Below are 16918 nucleotides of genomic sequence, written 5' to 3'. Positions count from 1 at the left end.
CAGTTTCAAGGAGGCACGGACGCTGCCGTCAAGACGTTGCTCCTGGCCCCGCCTTTCAGGACCGGGGATTGGTCCGCTGAAGCCAGCGCGGCTTCCGATTGGCTGAGCGGCCTCGGCACCTCGAGGCTCCGCTCTGCCCGCTCATTGGCTGGACGGCGGCGGCACGGCCGGCCCCCTCCAGGTGAACTGAGGAGAGCGAGCGAGCGGCCGGAGCCTCGCCGCCCTCGCCCCGCCCCCAGGCGGAGCGCCCGCTCGGGCTCCGCCCCCCGCGGCGCAGGGCTCGTTGTTATGACGACACGGCCGTAAAGCCGCCATCTTGGTGGTTGCGGCGCCTTGCGACATGGAGGCCGCGATGGCAACGGGCGCTGGGCCGGCGGGGCTTACGGCAGCTGGGCCACAGGGGCGGGAGGGCGCTGCTGAGGCGGCCGGCGCACCGGGTCGGCCGCCCGCCGCCTTCCTCAGCCTCCCGGCCCCGTTCGGGGAAGAAGGTAACGGTCCGGCAAGGAGGAGGGGAGGGGGAGGGGCAGGCCGGCCAGCGGCCGGAGGGGCCGCCGCTCCCTTGGGGCCGTTAAGTCGCACCCCAGGGGGCCGCCGCCCGGAACCCCCCCTCCCGCCCCGGGGTCTCCCTCACTCACGCAGCCCGCCCCGGAATCGGGCCTGGAAGAAAAACGCGTGCGCTTATATTCGTTACCGGATGGTAGCCGGGAGGTGGCGGGGAGGCCCCTCTCCCTGCCCGTTTATTAGGCGGATTAAGGCGGTGTTCTCCCAGCACGTGCGCCCTTGTGCGCCTGCGCGGACTCCAGGCCCCGGGGGGGGAAGTGCCTCCGTTCCCTGGGCGGAGGAGCAGCAGTAGCAGCGCCTCCTCCTCCTCGTCACTTTTCGTTGCATTTGAGTCATCACCACTTTCTACAGCTGAGGAGCCAGAGGCTGGGAGTTCGATCCCCCAGCACCACCACCACCACCACCAAATAGTTGCCTCCTGGGCGACTCCATCGATGGTCCCTCTTCCAGCCCTGCAGGTCTAAGACGGAGTCCCCTGGCGCCCAAGGCCAGCGAGGGGGCAATGTTCCTATGAAATCTCCCTTTGCGATCCCCTCCAGAGGTGTGATCGCTCTCTTGTCCTTCCAGATGAGGATGATCGGCACAAGTGTGGCCGTTGCCAGGCAGAGTTCACCTCGTTGGAAGATTTCGTCCAACACAAGCTGCAAAAGCTTTGCCAGAGGCAACAAAATGCAGCAACTGCAGCAGCAGCAGCAGCAGCAGCGACAACAAGCACGGCAAGTTTTACGTTTCCTCAGACAGGAAGTGGGCGAAGCCGATGGCTGGATTCTGCTCAAGCCCTGACTGGTTGCCAGGGCAACCATCCCATAGTGTGGGGAGGGGAGGCCATAACGACCTTGCCCTAATATTTCTGGGTAAGAGCCGTTGGGGGAAGGGCTCAGGACTGGTGGTTGAGAGAATTCATTGCCAAAGGACAGAAATGGCATGAAGCAGGGGGTGGGAAGAGTTAGCGCGGGACAAATCAGAGTTTGAGAGATGTTTACTGGCACGAAGCTCAGCCCTTTGGGACTTGTTTCCTTACAAAAGTTCGTTTTGTTGCATCAGGGGATCCCTTCTGTTGACGAGCCTATCACTGTCGCTCACATAGTTGTGGAGGCTTCACCAAGAACAGAAGAGATCAGCAGCGCGTCGGCCATTGTAGGTAATGAATGAGCCTCAGCCTTTTGGAGTTGTCGACATCACGTATTCAATCCAGAGAGTTTTTGATTCCTTACTAACATGCTGAGTGAGAGCAACAGTAATGGAAGAAAAAACAGCGATAAAAAGGATAGCAAACAGATCATAAATAAATGTGTGGTTGAGTGAGCTACACCCCATGGATGCAATGCAGAGTAGTGGGAAACCACGTAAAAATTAGTGTGTGTTTTAGCTTCTTTCAAGCTGAGTGAATTACTAACAGTGGAAGATGACACTCATTGTAAGTCAGCGCAAGAGTGATGTCCACAGATTTGAACAAAAAAAAGCATATGGGGAAAATGTCAACTTTATGTTCTCTTCTGGCTAGTATTGTTCAGAATTCTTTTCAGCAAAGAGACCGCTTTGGGTCTCACATAAAGCATGCAGCAGTCTTGCAATTATCTTTGCAGATGGTAGCCACCACATCAAGGAAGTCATTGTAACTGGTGACCATGTCTTTGAAAGCCCCAATGGCCACCTTGAGTGTGACGTTGGAGAAGGACAGGACAGTCCCGGAGGCCCAGAAGAAGGGGCTTCCCTGGAACTCATCAAAGTTAAACTCCTGGTTAACAAGGAAGGCCGTTATGTGTGCGAACTGTGCCACAAGACATTCAAAACGGTACGTTGAAAATGTATAGCAGGGCATGATCCCTACTACTGGATAAATGATATGGTTGTGGAGCTCTTCAGAAATCTTGACTGTGAGAGGGATCATGTGGGGCTACAGGTTACAGTTCCATAATAGGCCTTAACCTCAATGTGAGCGTGCTGGGTTCTGTTGCAAATCACCTTTTCCTCTTGATCTAGGCCAGCATTCTGAAAGCTCACATGATCACTCACAGCAGCAGGAAGGACTACGAGTGCAAATTATGCGGAACATCTTTCAGAACCAAAGGTTCACTCATCCGACACCATCGGCGCCACACAGGTGAGGAAACGCGGCGTGGTTTGTTGTAAAATGGGCAAGACCACTGAAGCCTCTGAACAGGGCTTGAGATAAAAAGAACAAGCCTCCCGGGGAAAGGGAGTAGGGGGTAGGGACAGAGACAATTGGGTAAGGATCAGGCCAAATGGCAAGCATTGTCAGCTTTGCCTAAGAGATTTCCAGCAGCGAATTCCTGGTGTTGCAGCCTCAAATGTCTTCCTAGCTCAATCACTTTTCTTTCCAGTATAATAAAACAAGTTGGGTGTTACGATCATAACTTTCCGCTAGGATCTGCTCTCACAGCAGATCTGCTTGGTTGGTCAGTTTATTGGAAAAGACTGGTTTCTTTGCCGCAACTTTTTGGAGGTAATGATTCTTCTGCCTTTTATTCACAATTTGTCTAGATGAACGTCCTTATAAGTGCAAGAAATGTGGGAAAAGTTTCCGGGAATCAGGAGCCTTGACTCGGCACCTCAAGTCCTTGACTCCCTGTACAGAGAAAATCCGCTTCAATATGAACAAGGAAATAGTTGTTAGCAAGGAAGATTTAAGCACAGGTGAGGTGAAAGGTTTGGGGTGCTCCTTGGCTCTGTCTGTCGGTCTTTTCCAGATGCTGCTGTGAGGTGGAAAAAAGATTCAGTTTGCAATTTTGTTGAGTGAGGAGGGCGGTGGCGGCAGTGGCATTGTGGAGGGGGGAATAGGGTGGGGCCCATTGGATCTCACTTGTGGGTCCATGAGATGCGGATGGCGAGAGAGTTGTTTGGCAGTGTGACGGTCCATTTATGTTCCTTTCTCAGGCACTGATTAGTCTTGGGTGCGAATGGGTCCCTCGGCCTGACCTCCCTTCACAGTGGTTTGAGAGGAGAAAGTGAGGTGAAGAGCGAAGCACTTAAGTTAGGGGGAGCTGGCCCTTCTCGATGCACAAGCAGCCAGTAAAAAGCCAAGCCGTGCTGAACAATACTCCTGTGAGGTCTTTCCTTGTGTCTCTCTGTGTGTGTTGTTCAAGCAGCGGTGCTGCAACTCAAGGGACCCTCGTTGGAGTCTTTCCTTAAAGGCAGGCTGCAACCGGGCATCTGCAATAAGAGGTTAACCCTGGGCCACTTGGAAGAGTTGTTTGTAAGAACTTCAGTGAGATCCTCTCTGGGGTTGCTGGACCCATTTTTGTGGGAGAATGACAGATGACGTCAGTTGGGGGAGGCCGGGTGCGTCGCAGGGGACAGGGAGTCCTGATAGCAGCACCTCAAACCAAGACCCACTGCTTAAGTTGTGTCTTCTGCCTTCTCTGAAGAACCCGACAGTTGCAGCCCTGATGCTGTCCCTTCTTCGCTGGCGCCTCCGTCCATGGAGTCTTCGCCTGTCATCCATCTGGTGACGGATGCCAAAGGCAACGTCCTTCACGAGGTCCATGTCCAGATGCAGGAGCTCCCAATTTCGGAAGCCAAGGCATTAACCCAAGAGGTGAGGCTGCTCGTCTTGCTGTCCAGTTGTCAGCGAAGCAGGGGGAGGCTAAGGGAGGTGGGCCGGCTTCCGACGGGTCTGAAGCAAGGCCGGGCAAGATGCTGCCCTCCCAGCGCTGTATAATGAATGGCATCTCGTCTCTGCCGCCATCAGTTAGGACAGATGGGGCTTGTGGGCTGTGCAGTCCAAAAACAGCTTCTGCAGGGCCATGCTCCTCCTCATCCCCAAAAGGTGTTGTGGAAATGGTTTTCATGGAAAAAGTGAAGCTCAACAGGAGAGGTTGGAGATCTGGGCTTCTCTTCCTGTTCAACCACCACTGATCTGCATTCTTGTTTCTTTCAGCCTTCCAATCCAGAGGAGCTGCCTCCTGACACAGATGACAGCGAGAACCTGCTGAGAGAAGCCATGAGGAATTCTGGGATTGTGATCGAACGGGTTTCCCTGGAGGAGGCAGCCAAATCCGATGAAGCCGATGTGGCGGCGGCCCTGGCAGAGGAGCTGAAAAGCGAACAGGCGGAGACAGCTGGGAAGTTGCAGGAAGAGCAGTATGTGGAGATTGAACAAGTAGAAACGGTACGTTCACTGCAGCAGCTGCACTCCGAGTATTTAGTCCACGGTGTCTCTCTGGCAGAAGCTAACGGAAGTTTGCTCTCATGCAAGAATGGCTGCCGAGAGGAATCACCCACAGTGCAGGAGCCTGGAACAGGTGTTCTCTGCTGCCTTTCATTCTGCAGTCTCTACACAGCGTAGTTCACCTCTCTTTATCTTGTAAACCCTTCCAGTATTTACGCGAGGCTTCTTTTGCTCCATAGATAGATGCAGAAGTGCCTAATGAATGCAAACGCCATGCGTGTCCTTACTGCAGCGAAATCTTCAGGGAGCCCGGCTCCCTCGAACTCCACATCAGTGGGCATCTGGGTAAGAAGGACGTCCAGCTATATTGCTGAATAGTTTTTTTAAACAGATACTTTGTTTTCTTCAGTTGCACATAATAGTTTCGGTGGTGTGAAAACAAACTTGCTTGCTTGCCAAAAAATAGCAGAAGCAGCTGTAAAAGCAGTTCCTATTTTGCAATTTGGTGCTTAACAATGGCGAAAGCCCCCCAACTTCCACCTTCAGTCTTCCCCGTTTGGTGAATACTCTCTTCCCTCCTTCTTTGTCTCCAGACTACAAACCTTTTACATGCGAGATGTGTGGCAAGGAATTTGCCAAAGGCTACCTGCTGAAAAAGCACCAGGAAGTGCATGTGAATGAGCGGCGGTTTCGCTGTGGGGAATGCGGCAAGCTGTACAAGACTATCGCGCACGTGAAGGGGCACCGGCGGGTGCATTCGGATGAGCGTCCGTACCCTTGCCCCAAATGCGGCAAGAGGTACAAAACAAAGGTAGAAGCTGCCTCCGTATGCTGAGTGGGGGGTGGAGAGGCCTGGCCCATTTTCTTCTGCAGCTGTAATTGAGTGGTGGTTTCTTCTAGCCATAGGAATGTTGACCTTGCTTTATTACTGTGAAACAGAGGAGAAAAGAACAGGGTTACTCTGCAGTGCCCTGCGCTGTGCTGTAGAGCAGGGCAGGCAAAGTGCAGCCCCCCCAGTGGCTCTCGGGGATCCCCCCCACTGAAAATAGGGTTCTTCCAGCAAAAGAAGGGGTCACAGTATCCTGGAAATCACATGCATATCAGTGGCCCTGCTCCCAGGCAGGCAGTGTTTAACATTACAAAGGACTTAATGAATTAAACTTGACATGGACTTTGTTTATTTTTGGATTCTGAGTCCAGCTCTTTCCATTGTCCTCCTCTCTGACAGAATGCCCAGCAGGTCCACTTCCGGACACACCTGGATGAGAAGCCGTACATCTGCCAGTTCTGCAACCAGGGCTTTCGGGAAAAGGGCTCTCTGGTGCGTCACATCCGCCACCACACCGGAGAGAAGCCCTTTAAGTGTTACAAGTGTGGCCGTGGTTTTGCAGAGCATGGCACCCTCAACAGGCACCTGAGGACGAAAGGTGGGTGAGCTGCGGATGGTCTGACTTGGGCTGTGTGCGTGCTTTCCTACTTGCACCATTTCAGACATGTCGGCCTTTAAAGGTGCCCCAAAGGTTGGCAGGTGTTTCCAAATACTCCAGTTGCAGATGAGGACAGGAAGGAAGAGGACCTCAGTCGGGTGTATGCTTCAGAGCCTTCCTACTCCTGATTAGTTAAATTGGAGCAGATAATCCAAAGTCAGAGTATACATTTTGTCTGCATACCTTGCCCTGGTACATTTTAGGGAACTCGCAGGCTATTTCTGTTCCCTGGTGTGTTGTGACCGATAGGGTGATGGTCCAGGACTGAGAAGATCTGAGTTCCAAGTCCCTGGTCAGCTCACATCTCTCTGTGTGCAGCATTGGTAAAACCACTCCTGAAATATATCGCATATCTTTAAAACCATTCTAGGGTTTCTGTAATTCAGGGGCAACTTGGCAGCAAATAACAAGCGACTTCTAGCTGTCACAGTTGTACCAGGCGGACCTTTTCTCTTGTTGATTCCATGGTTCCTGAACGGTCCGGTCCTCTGTCTTTGCCAGGCGGGTGCTTGCTGGCTTTGAAAGAAGCTGAAGAAGCCGTGGGATCAGAGGAAGGCCAGTCGGCCGACAACGTGGCTGCAACAGTGATTTCCGAGGACCCCCCTACTGTCCTGGTGGAATTCTCTTCTGTGGTGGCCGATACACAGGAGTACATCATTGAGGTGACAGAGCAGGGAAAGGCCTCCTGCAACAGAGAGGGGCTCCTCCATTAAAGGGTGGTTGGGGTGGAGAGCCATGAATTAGGAAGGATGTTTCTGTGACCCAGGTTATGGTCCTTTCCATCACACCCACTGAACAGAATGCCTCACAAGAGGGCAGGGTGGTTTGTGTCTGCCTCCCAGACGGAAAGGCGCTTCTGGCAGCAAACAGTATTCCTGGCGTTCCTACAAGCTAATGTCTTGTTTTTGTTGCCTCCGCGTTCCTTTTGTTTTAAAGACAGCAACTGAAGACATGGAAACCAGTGAAGCGGCTGACCTCATAGAAGGCACAAGGCACGAGGTAGGTGATGGGGAAAGTCTTTGGATCTTCGGCATGCAAAGCCTGCCCCCTGGGGCTCCTCTTGCTTTTTATGGCAGCTGCTTCCAGGAAGGAGTTTCTTCCCAGTTCTTGGCTGCTGTTCTGTGACTAAAAGGATGCTGCTCAGGTGGCTCCTTGGTCTTCAGAATGAAAGCCACCCTCTCCTGTTTTCTCCTTGACTGTTGCAGTTCAGTGGAGGGAGAGGGAGAGCTTGCCAGCCTTGGGCTTGGCCCTGCAGGCTGGATTACCACAAGGCCAGCTGGATCCTCTCAGCCATCTTGCTTCTCCCCCCCCCCAAGTGGTTGAGAGCGGGGGCCGCTTTGACTCCCGCTGGCCAAGACCTGTGGAACGCAGAAGACAAACTCGCAGAAGACAAACTTGTTGGCCTGGCTTTCCTCTTCTCATTGCTTCCTGACCCTGGCAGGAGAGTGGGTGGGTGGCTTTGCCCTTGTGTTCAAGCTGCCCCCTGCGTCTGCTTGGAGTGCCTCTGGGTGTAAACAGCCACAGCCGGAGGCAGCAACACCATCTGCTGTGCATGCTGACAGCCCTTCTGTGATGGAGAGCTTTCTTCAAGCAGGTCTCTCGATCAGAGCTGTAGTTGGAGACCTCTGCCCTGAGCACGTCCAATTCTGTGCGAGTTCTTGACCACGTGCTGTGACATATGCTGCAGCTCCCAGCAGGCCTCACCAGCACAGCCCCTGCCAAAGGCTCACGGCCGCTGCTGTCCAGTGTCTCAAGGGCTGGCTCACTAAGGTGTCCACCACAGAACCCATCTCACGGTCTGCGCTGTCAGAACGGCCCTCCAACTCCTTTGCGATCGTGGGCAGAAGTCCAGGCTCGGGCCGAAGAGGGTAACGTGTGTCCTCTCTGCCTCTTCTCCCGCAGGTGGACAGTCACATCATGAAAGTGGTGCAGCAGATTGTCAACCAAGCCAACTCTGGTCACCAGATCATTGTCCAGAACGTCACGGTGGCCGAGGGTCCCGCCCTGTCCCCCGACAGCACGGACGGCGACACAATTGCCATCGCCACCCCGGAGAGCCTTACGGAGCAGGTGGCCATGACGCTGGCGTCTGCCATTGGCGAAGGAGCTGTGCTGGCGACCGAGGAGGGCGGGGAGGCCGAGGAGGCGACGGTGACCATGGTGGCTTCCGAAGACATCGAAATCGTGGAGCACTCGGGGGAGTTTGTGATCGCCTCCCAGGAGGAGGAGGAGGAGGCGGTGGAGGAGGTGCAGGCAGTGATTGTCTAGGGTGGCCTGAGGGCCCCCTCCCCAAGGGGGAAACAAGAGCGCCGCACCTTGGCTTTGCTGCTCGGCTGGTCCTCAGCATGCAGGTGGGAGAGAGCCTGGGCTGGCTCTGCACGTCCACCGGCCCCGGGGGTGGGGGGGGGGAGAGAGAGAGAGTCACGGGATCAGTCCGCTTGTAGGCTGGTCCTCTCCCGAAGAGCATTGGAAGGGCTGAGAGCTCTTGGCTGCCTCCTACAGGTGCCAAAGGGAAAGCGGAATCCTTCATGGCACTGGGGGGCCAGCTGGGGTTTGTGGAACCCAGCTGGCATCTTGAACCAAGCACTTTATCTTAGTTGAGGAGAGAAAGGGGGGGGGGGGAGAATTTGCAGGGAAACTTAACTATGCCACAAGAGGCTCCTTCACAGGGTGGGCCAGACTGCTTAAGGTATGGAATGTAAGCTACTTTGTTATGAACATGAACCTTAAAGAAAGGTTTGAAAACGCTTTACTACTACAATATTAAAGTTATTTTGAAAGTATACCTAGAAAATGCTATGTAAAGACTACTTACATTTCTGTTTTGTAACCATGTAGCTTTTAATTGCATAGTGTACAAAGTAGCTGTAAATACTTTTGGAAATCCATAATTTTTTTACATAAGTCTGAAAAAAAAAAAAAAGCTCTTATGAACTGAAATTCACGTTAAAAAGGCTGTTCCCTCTCTCATCGTCCAGTGGTGGTTCTCAAAGGAAAAAGAACTGCTGGCACAACACTGTGAGATGCTTTGATTTTCATTTATGTTCCACTGCACTCCTGATCTGAAAAGGGCCGGATCCCAGAACAATACCAGTATTCTCTATACCCATCAGGATTATTTATTAGATTTATACACCACCCATCTAGAACATGTCTACTCTGGGCAGTTTACATATAACATAAAAATAAACAGGTAAAATCCAAATTAATCACAGAGTCCAAGATGGGAAAAGGAAAAAAGAAGAAAGAGAGGAAAAAGGAAAAGGGAGATAGGCTAGGTCATGGCTGTAGGGAAGGGAAGGCCTGCCTGTCCAGGCCATGCCTTCAAGCTAGTCTTGAAGGTCCTTGTTTCTTGTACTCCCATGGAAGCAGAAGAGCGGCAGCTGGCTGGCTGGACAACAGCTTCCAGTATCCCTGACCACTGGCTGGGGCTGAAGAGAGCTGGCATCTAGCAGTAGCTAGAAACTGACACGCCTGTATCTGAAAATCCATCTATCTGAATTTCCAGTCTGCAAGTTCTCTGTGAAATGAGGAGGCTTTGTGGGCTAACGCACAACAGAGAGGGGGTGGTGGAAGACAGGTATGATAGCGACAGGGGGAACTCCTTTGCCAGACATAACCTGAAATCCTGGGGCGCCTTGCCCAGGTCCGTGAGAGCAAAGCTCCTCAAGCCACCGGTGGGACAGGGGACTCACCTTCGCTTTTTGGCAGGGCTCGTAAGAGGCTTCACAATTTCTCCTAGGTTCCTCCAGACCCCTCTGGAGTAGATATTTTTGTAGCTGTTCTGTTTGTTGCCCTGTTGAGCATATGGACCGGTCCCTCTTCTTGACTTAAACCACTCATTACTTGTCTGATTTGTCAAGACCAGGTAGGAGGTAAAGCAGAGGTAGGAGGCCAGGATAAGCGAGAGGACGAGGACAAACCCAAGCATGAACACAATCCTGGGGAAGGTCAGAAAAAGGTGCTGCAAAGAGGGGAAAAAAACAGAGCTGGAGCCAAGGCCTCGCAAAGGGGAAACGCTGAGCCGGCACTCGAAGACACACGCACACATGCAAGGTCTCCTTCCTCTAGAAAGCGTACCTGACAGTCGCCTTCTTGACTGCAAACACCACCCCATCAGGAGACATGCTGAGCCTCCAAATCATAGGCGGAGTGAAAATTTCAGCCGTCCCAGCATTTCATGCGTGGCTTGGGGGGGGGGAACCATTGGCGAGAAAGATCCAATTAACTGAAGCTCATGTGCAGCAAATAGTTTGGCATCCAAGCACTGCGTAGAAAAGAACTCACTGTGTGTGTTTACCTGAATGAGGAAGAAGGCATCAACCGGGTGCTCCTGTCCTTCCCCGTCCGTGTAATGCCCCTGCATCAGGCTTGACAGAATGACGACTTGGATGAGGAAAGCACCGGTGATGACGGCGATGGAAGCGGCCATGGAGGTCAGGGTGAGAAGGTAGATGAGGAAGTACCTGGTGTTGAAGGCGCCAATGCAATTGTTGACCCAAACGCAGTGGTGGTCGAAACGATGCACGCAGCAGTTGCACACGCCTGGCGAAAACCAACAACAGAAGGATGTGGATTCCCAAGGAATTGGGCCGAAGCACCTGAGTCGCAAACATTCTTACGAGGCCCATGCATGCCAACCTGCAATCTCCACTCGGGGGAAAGAGCCCTAGACAGAGAGAAGGCTCAGTCAGGCTAGGTCAGCTGAGGTGTGGGGGGGGATTAAATGATTATTCTTACCACAGTGCTTAGACCTGGCAGGTTTCCTCACTTTGCAGGTGGCACACTCAACACCCTTTTCAAACATCATGCCATCGTAGGGGTAGGCATGGACAAACACAGCCTGGTTGTGTTGCGTTATAGTTCCTGGGGAAAGGAAGCAACAATGGTTACCGCTAACAGAAATCTCCATGAACAGGGCAACTAGAGTTTGCCTGCCCCTAAAATTCTTATTTGTCTCCTGGCTTCCAAACCAGGAGTTTATGCAAGGATGTTACTCACTAGAGCCATTTTTACCCAGTGGGGCTGTAGCCCCTGATGTATTGGGGCCAGTAGACGTGCTGGGGTTTTTTCCCCCCCCGAAAGCCTAAGGCATTGTGGCAAAATGCGTACTGTGTGTTTGAGGAAGGGGAGGATAATCCATGAAACCTCCGGCTGAAACGACACAATACTTCTGTTTTCCTTTTCGGTTTTCAGTGAGGGCAATTCTGCTGTCTGGAAGTGACACTTCCAGGCACAAGCGATCTTACCGGGGTCAGTCTTGGAGCAGAGAATAAAGAACCCCACGTTCACCAAGAGCAGGAAGTAAGGCAAAAGGAGGAAGAACCCACTGAACTCCAGTTCCCTGCAGTAGCCGAACACCTCCCAGGTGTACTCGCCATAAACCAAGGCTTCTAAGATCAAGTGCAAGACGACAAACGTGCAGTTGCTGCAGGGGGGAAAAAGAAGGAAAGAGGCACACGACCGGCCTGTCACTCCGAAATGAAGCAGCCATGTGTGCTCTTGGGATCTGGATCGTGCAGCCTCTGGTATTTTCCAAGGGAGGGGGAAACTGTCCTCAAAACACCCGAGAGGTTAAAACATTTCTCTTGAGCATGGGGCCTTCCTAACAGATCTTCTAACGTGTCCTGTTTTTAAACCACTGTGATTATATGTTGCAATCTCAAACCCACTTAAGTGGAAATAAATCCCACTCAACTCAGCAGGGTTTACCTCTGAACCACATATAAGAGGATTCCATTGCAAAACTATGGCCGTGTCTTTTCATTCGTACACCCACCACACACTGCTTATTTGCTAACATCTGGTTCCCAGCACCAACAAGTGTGGGAAAACTAGCCAGAAGCTTAACTTTTCCAGCCGCTCAAACTGGGACCCCTGGATTCTCGATCCCTTAACACAATAGTCCTCAACCTTGGGCCTCCAGATGTTCTTGGACTACAACTCCCAGAAGCCTTCACCACTATCTCTGCTGGCCACGATTTCTGGGAGTTGAAGTCCAAGAACATCTGGAGGCCCAAGGTTGGAGACCACTGCCTTAACAAACCACCATCGGAAGTTGGCCCAAGATTCTTGGCTTCTTTGGAAATAAGAAAGCAGTGATTCTGTTCTGGATCTCTGGGTCATCTTTTGCTTCATGGTTAATTTAGGCACCACTTACTGCATGACAGTAAGAGGGAAGCAGAGAGGCTGCGGTTTGTGTCTTCCCTGTCCCAAAGGACTCATCCTGATACAATGGCAGAATCGGTCTTCCACTACAGCACCTTCCTTACAGTCTGAGAAAGGGGGGGGGCGTTTTCCAGGAGAGCTTAGGAACTTAGGATGGGGAGGAAGAGGAGATCATCCTTTAAAAGCTACCCTGCAGAGCTACAGCCATCCAAAAGCGAAGTATGCGGATGAAGCCCAAGGAAGGGAGCAAGTAAAAAGAAAAAACAGGCAAGAAATACCGAGTATGGAAGAATTTGTGGAGCAGGCTGTGTGCAACTCCTTGGATCTGGGATGGGATGATGCGTGAAATCACCTGCAACAAAGAAAAGAGAGTAGCAACCATGAAGAAAGGTGGAGCATACAAGAAGAAAACAGCCCTGCTCACCCATATTCGTCTCTATCCTGAGGGTGACGGGCGGAACCCCAATCTGATTTTGAAAACAGAAGAATTTAGCAACCCGTTACTGGTGTGATGCTTCAGTTTTTGCAGTCTGCTTAATTAAACCTCTTTGTGGGCAGGATCACTTCAGACTACATGTTGACTCCACATGAAGGAATGGTGCCCTGAAAAAGGTGATGGAAGGAGAGACACTTGTGTTCATAGAGAAAATGAATACATCAGAGGAAAGACCAGGGGGTGATGCTTGCCCTTAGGAAGGGCAGGATTTTTGCACAGAGCCCGGAGCTTGCCCTGTGAATGAACATAAGACCGATCAATTTACCCACATCACCTGCTAATTGAAAGAAATGGGTCTGCATCACTTTACATGAGGGGCTTGACAGACACAAGAGAGAATACAGGATGCTGCTTCACAGCAAGGCAGGCCGTGGGTCTGTTTAGCTCAGCAGTCCTTTCTATGGGTTTTCTCAGTCTCACGAGAGATTCCAAGGACTGAATGAGACCCTTTCTGTGTGCAAAGCAGATGGTCTGTCTCTGACCCATAAGCCACGGAAAGGAGTTTCAGCCAATGCTGCTTTTCTCATCCTTGTAGCAAACGTTGGGACAAAGTGTGTTTAATGTTTATATGTAACATTATATAATATTTATACTTCAATAAGAAACAAAGGAACACAAAGCCCGATAAGACTGCCTAAAAATCCTGCATTTCTTGAATGTCTCTTTCTGGTTTTCTTGCAAAGACAGAAATGTCTTTGTGAATGAAAGTTCAATGACAACCATGTAATTTGTGTTCAAGGTTAATCTTTATATTCCTTAAAAAAAAAGAGAGAGAGAAGCTAAAGGAACCAAAGACTTTTAGCCCTTGCAGCTTTGGGGCAGTTGCTGACCAAACAACCCTCAGTGCTTTGGGAAAACAAAGGAGGAATATAAACTCATATAATTAAAAATAAATGCAGTAACTAGGTCTATGAATACTGAAGACCCAGCACTTAACAGTAGCCCTAAAGGGAAAATAGCTGGAAACACAGGAGGTAGGATAGAAGAAGTGCAACTGAACGGACAGCACTTGCCAACGGACAGCACTTGCCGAGAAAGGAGAGGTGGAACAAAGGGATACAACATGAATTAGAGCAGGTGCATCATGAAAAGCAGGAGGGCTATCTTGGCTTCCCCCCCCTCCCCCATCATCCTTGCCCTTCAGCTCTATTTTGGGGAAGGTTTGTTTTTCTCAAGCCAGTTCATATATCAAACATCAGATTCTGAGCTAGGATTGCTCTGCCATTAGCTTCTCTCTCTCTCCCCCCTTTCCTTTCCCTGCAAGAAGGATTGCATTTGGCTCTTGGCACTCAAGAGACGTGTGGCAGATACAGAGAGGCTAAGAATAATTCTCCTTGGCAGGCATCTGCTCTTTTTATCTCTACTTCAAACACCTAGAAATGATAAAAGAGAACGAGAGGAGTTTTCTTCTATTGAAGACATTCTAAATACACTTGAGGCTGCTACATGTCTGTCTGTTTCTGAGCTGTGGGGCAGAAGAGGGTTTCCCCAAGAGAACCAGATTGCCTTAGCACAAGGTGTGTGTGTGTGTGTGTAGTTCAGTGTGAGACATTCGCATTCCCCTTATACAAAAATTGTATTCTGAAAACCTTAAATTAGATTCGAAATATATCTGTGAAAGTTTTTCTTGACTGTTGCAAGCAGCCTCAAAATGCACACATTAACCTCTCTAAAGAGTGTAACTTCTGACCCTCTTGTAATTGTGCGCCATAACTCTGGCGTAAGAAAAGCCTTCCGTTTTCCATCCTAAGTTTTGCCTCCTCAACCCCACCCCAAAAGCAAGATTTTTGCGCAACCGCAGGAAGCATGGGACAACGGTGAGAGGGAAACTGACCAGCAAATGTGGTAGAAACAGGCATGGCACATATCTAAGCACCACCACCTCTGTGGGTGCAGGGATACACATGGGGTTCAGTCCTAAAGTGGCAGAAAACAGGGAATACAACTACGACCGATGCAACCACAACCCAGCAAGAGAAGGGAAGGGAGGGAGAAGGCCTGATATGGTCAGCCTTAACTCAATGCCTTACCCGGCTTACACAAGTGAAAGCCCTTGAGGGCAAGCTCTGCTTCCTTCCAGAACAGACACAGACAAGGAAGATGCTGAGCAGGACCAGGAGCACGTAAAGGAGGAAGAGGACCAAGAAGTCCATCCTGAGCTGGAAAAACGGCACAACCACCTTGTCAGGTAGGAGCCGGGCTCTGCGTCATCCGATCCCTCGGCGAGCCAAAGGGGTCCCTGTAACAACCAGGAGCCAGATCCGGGAAATGAGGAAAAGCTCTACCCGCAGGTCATACGACTTCAAGGTCCTGCTCTTGAGCCTGGGCTCCTTCAGACGCAGCAGTCGCCCGGGTCCAGGGCCGAGTTAAGTCATCAGAGCTTTAAAAAAACGGTGGTGGACGTGACCCTTTCTGTGTTTGAGAAAACAAGGGTTTGTGAGAGGAAGGCTGCGATCTCTAAACCCAGCTGAGCCCTGGAGGTGGCTCCCTTTTCCCCTTGGATATGACTAAGAAGGGTCGCGGGGGTGGTGGTGGTGGTGGTGGTGGGAGCCTCTCAGGCAAAGGCTTCCCGGCCTTACCCTGACACTTGTTTGGGGAAGGGGAGGGTGGGCTTTAAAGATTGCTTCGAGTTTGTCCCCGGCCTCTCCAGCCTCTCGCCCCCCCCCCCCGAACCTTTGTGGCCCCACCAGGGAAACGGCGGCGGCCCTGCCCTCGAGACTCCACTCACGGCCCGAGTTCGATCCTGAGGGGATCCGGGAGGCGGCCCAAGAGGCTGGCTCGGCTCTCCGGCCTGCCTAAGTCGGTCAACCGAGTGTGTGTGGGGTGGGGTGGGGTGGAAGCCGCCCCCTCCATAACTGAACTGTCGTGTGTCTCTCCCCCCACCCCACCCGAGGAGGAGGAGAAGGGCAGGCAGACCTCCGGAGGGAGGTGGGGGGGGCTCTGGGACCCCCCCGTTCCCGGCCAGGGCTCCCCGAGAGGGGCCGGGGGGGGCCCGGCTGCGGCCCTCCAGAGGACATGGGGGCACCTCCCGGGCGCCGCAGGGCTCCTCGGGGCAGAGGCCCGGCTTCCCGCTCGAGGCCCGGGGTGTGTGTTTGTGTCCCCAGCAGCCGCCCCCGCTCCCCGCTTCCCTTTTCACACACACACCCCCGGCGAGGAAGAGGAGGTGCCGTCACCTAGCAACCCCTCCCGCGGGGACCACGCCGCTCCAGCTCACGTGACTCCAGGCGAGCGGGTCGTCATGACGGGCAGGCAGCCGGAGAGCGGAAGCGGCGAACGAGATACCTCCTAGCGCGCCGGAAGTCTCCGGCTCTGGGACCAAGGGCGGGGGCGTTCCTTTGTGACGTCAGCGCGCAGAGCGGCGGAGGCGGGGCGGGCTTGCGCGATGGCGTCACCGATTTTGCCCCGGAGTTTTCGGGCGGTTTGTTCCGGGGAAAGAATCCCGGGGTCACAGCCACGCTTTCTTTTCTTTTCTTTTTCTTTTCTTTTTTTTGGCCTGCCAGCCCGGTCGCTTTCTTCTTTCTTGACTTCAGGCGCGGGGGCGGCAGCGGAGAGTTTCCGCCCCGGGCTGAAGTGGTGGGACTACAAAGCCCATCGTCCCCCGAAAGAGTATTAAATAAAAAATTTTTAAAAGCCCAGGAAGTCCCGTTATACACATGTTTGAAAGTAATTAAACAAGGATTTCTATTAAAAGGACAGCAAAGATCAACATGGAAACACATTTAAAGCCTCCCTCGGTGGGCTTGCTCCCCCCCACCCCCAGACACACACCCAAAAACAGCTCCCAAGGGCTGCTTGTGGGGGGCAGGGGGGCGGGGGATCTGTCAATCATTCCCTGGCGGTGGGGGGGTGCAATGGGATTAGCCCCCCCCCCGTGTCTCTCTCTCTCTCTCTCTGGCCTGGCGTGGAGTGGATTGGAGCCCCCCCCCGGGAGGGGAGGGGGAGGGGAGGCGAGAGGGGGGGCGGCTTCCCCCCCCCCCCCACTTAAGCCCCTTTCCAGCGCTGGAGGCTGGATTTAGCCCCTGAGCTCTCCCGGAGGCCGCACAAAAGAGCTTAAGGCTGGGCTGCCAAGCTGCT

The 16918-nt window shown here is 52.5% G+C and overlaps 2 protein-coding genes across 4 annotated transcripts; one reads left to right on the top strand and one right to left on the bottom strand.

Annotated features, from left to right (window-relative positions):
- Nucleotides 1-160: 160 nt before the first annotated feature.
- E4F1 (E4F transcription factor 1) lies at nucleotides 161-8974 on the top strand. Its single transcript, XM_072982332.2, has 14 exons — nucleotides 161-488; nucleotides 1129-1277; nucleotides 1606-1702; nucleotides 2148-2356; nucleotides 2545-2665; nucleotides 3067-3219; nucleotides 3951-4120; nucleotides 4463-4693; nucleotides 4933-5038; nucleotides 5287-5504; nucleotides 5922-6120; nucleotides 6682-6842; nucleotides 7117-7179; nucleotides 8083-8974. The coding sequence occupies exons 1-14, from the start codon at nucleotides 341-343 to the stop codon at nucleotides 8446-8448; spliced, it is 2391 nt and encodes a 796-aa protein (XP_072838433.2). The 5' UTR covers nucleotides 161-340; the 3' UTR covers nucleotides 8449-8974.
- A 22-nt stretch (nucleotides 8975-8996) lies between these two features.
- On the bottom strand, nucleotides 8997-16591 carry ZDHHC4 (zDHHC palmitoyltransferase 4). 3 transcript variants are annotated; one of them, XM_020804778.3, is made up of 9 exons: nucleotides 15989-16591; nucleotides 14875-15256; nucleotides 12627-12700; nucleotides 11430-11608; nucleotides 11293-11334; nucleotides 10921-11046; nucleotides 10481-10725; nucleotides 9876-10144; nucleotides 8997-9086 (listed from the first exon to the last, which is right to left on the bottom strand). In XM_020804778.3, exons 2-9 carry the CDS (start codon nucleotides 14995-14997, stop codon nucleotides 9077-9079), a joined length of 1068 nt encoding a protein of 355 aa, XP_020660437.3. In that variant the 5' UTR covers nucleotides 14998-15256; nucleotides 15989-16591; the 3' UTR covers nucleotides 8997-9076. The 3 variants fall into 3 exon arrangements, with proteins under 3 accessions (XP_020660437.3, XP_078237540.1, XP_020660438.3); XM_078381414.1 differs by lacking the exon at nucleotides 11293-11334; XM_020804779.3 differs by lacking the exon at nucleotides 11293-11334 and having other exon boundaries at nucleotides 8997-10144.
- Nucleotides 16592-16918: the final 327 nt, after the last annotated feature.

The sequence above is a fragment of the Pogona vitticeps genome, chromosome 13, assembly GCF_051106095.1.
Source record: "Pogona vitticeps strain Pit_001003342236 chromosome 13, PviZW2.1, whole genome shotgun sequence".
Classification (NCBI taxonomy): Eukaryota; Metazoa; Chordata; class Lepidosauria; order Squamata; family Agamidae; genus Pogona; species Pogona vitticeps.
Note: the sequence above shows the minus strand (reverse complement) of the source record. Positions and strands in the feature narration are given on the sequence as shown.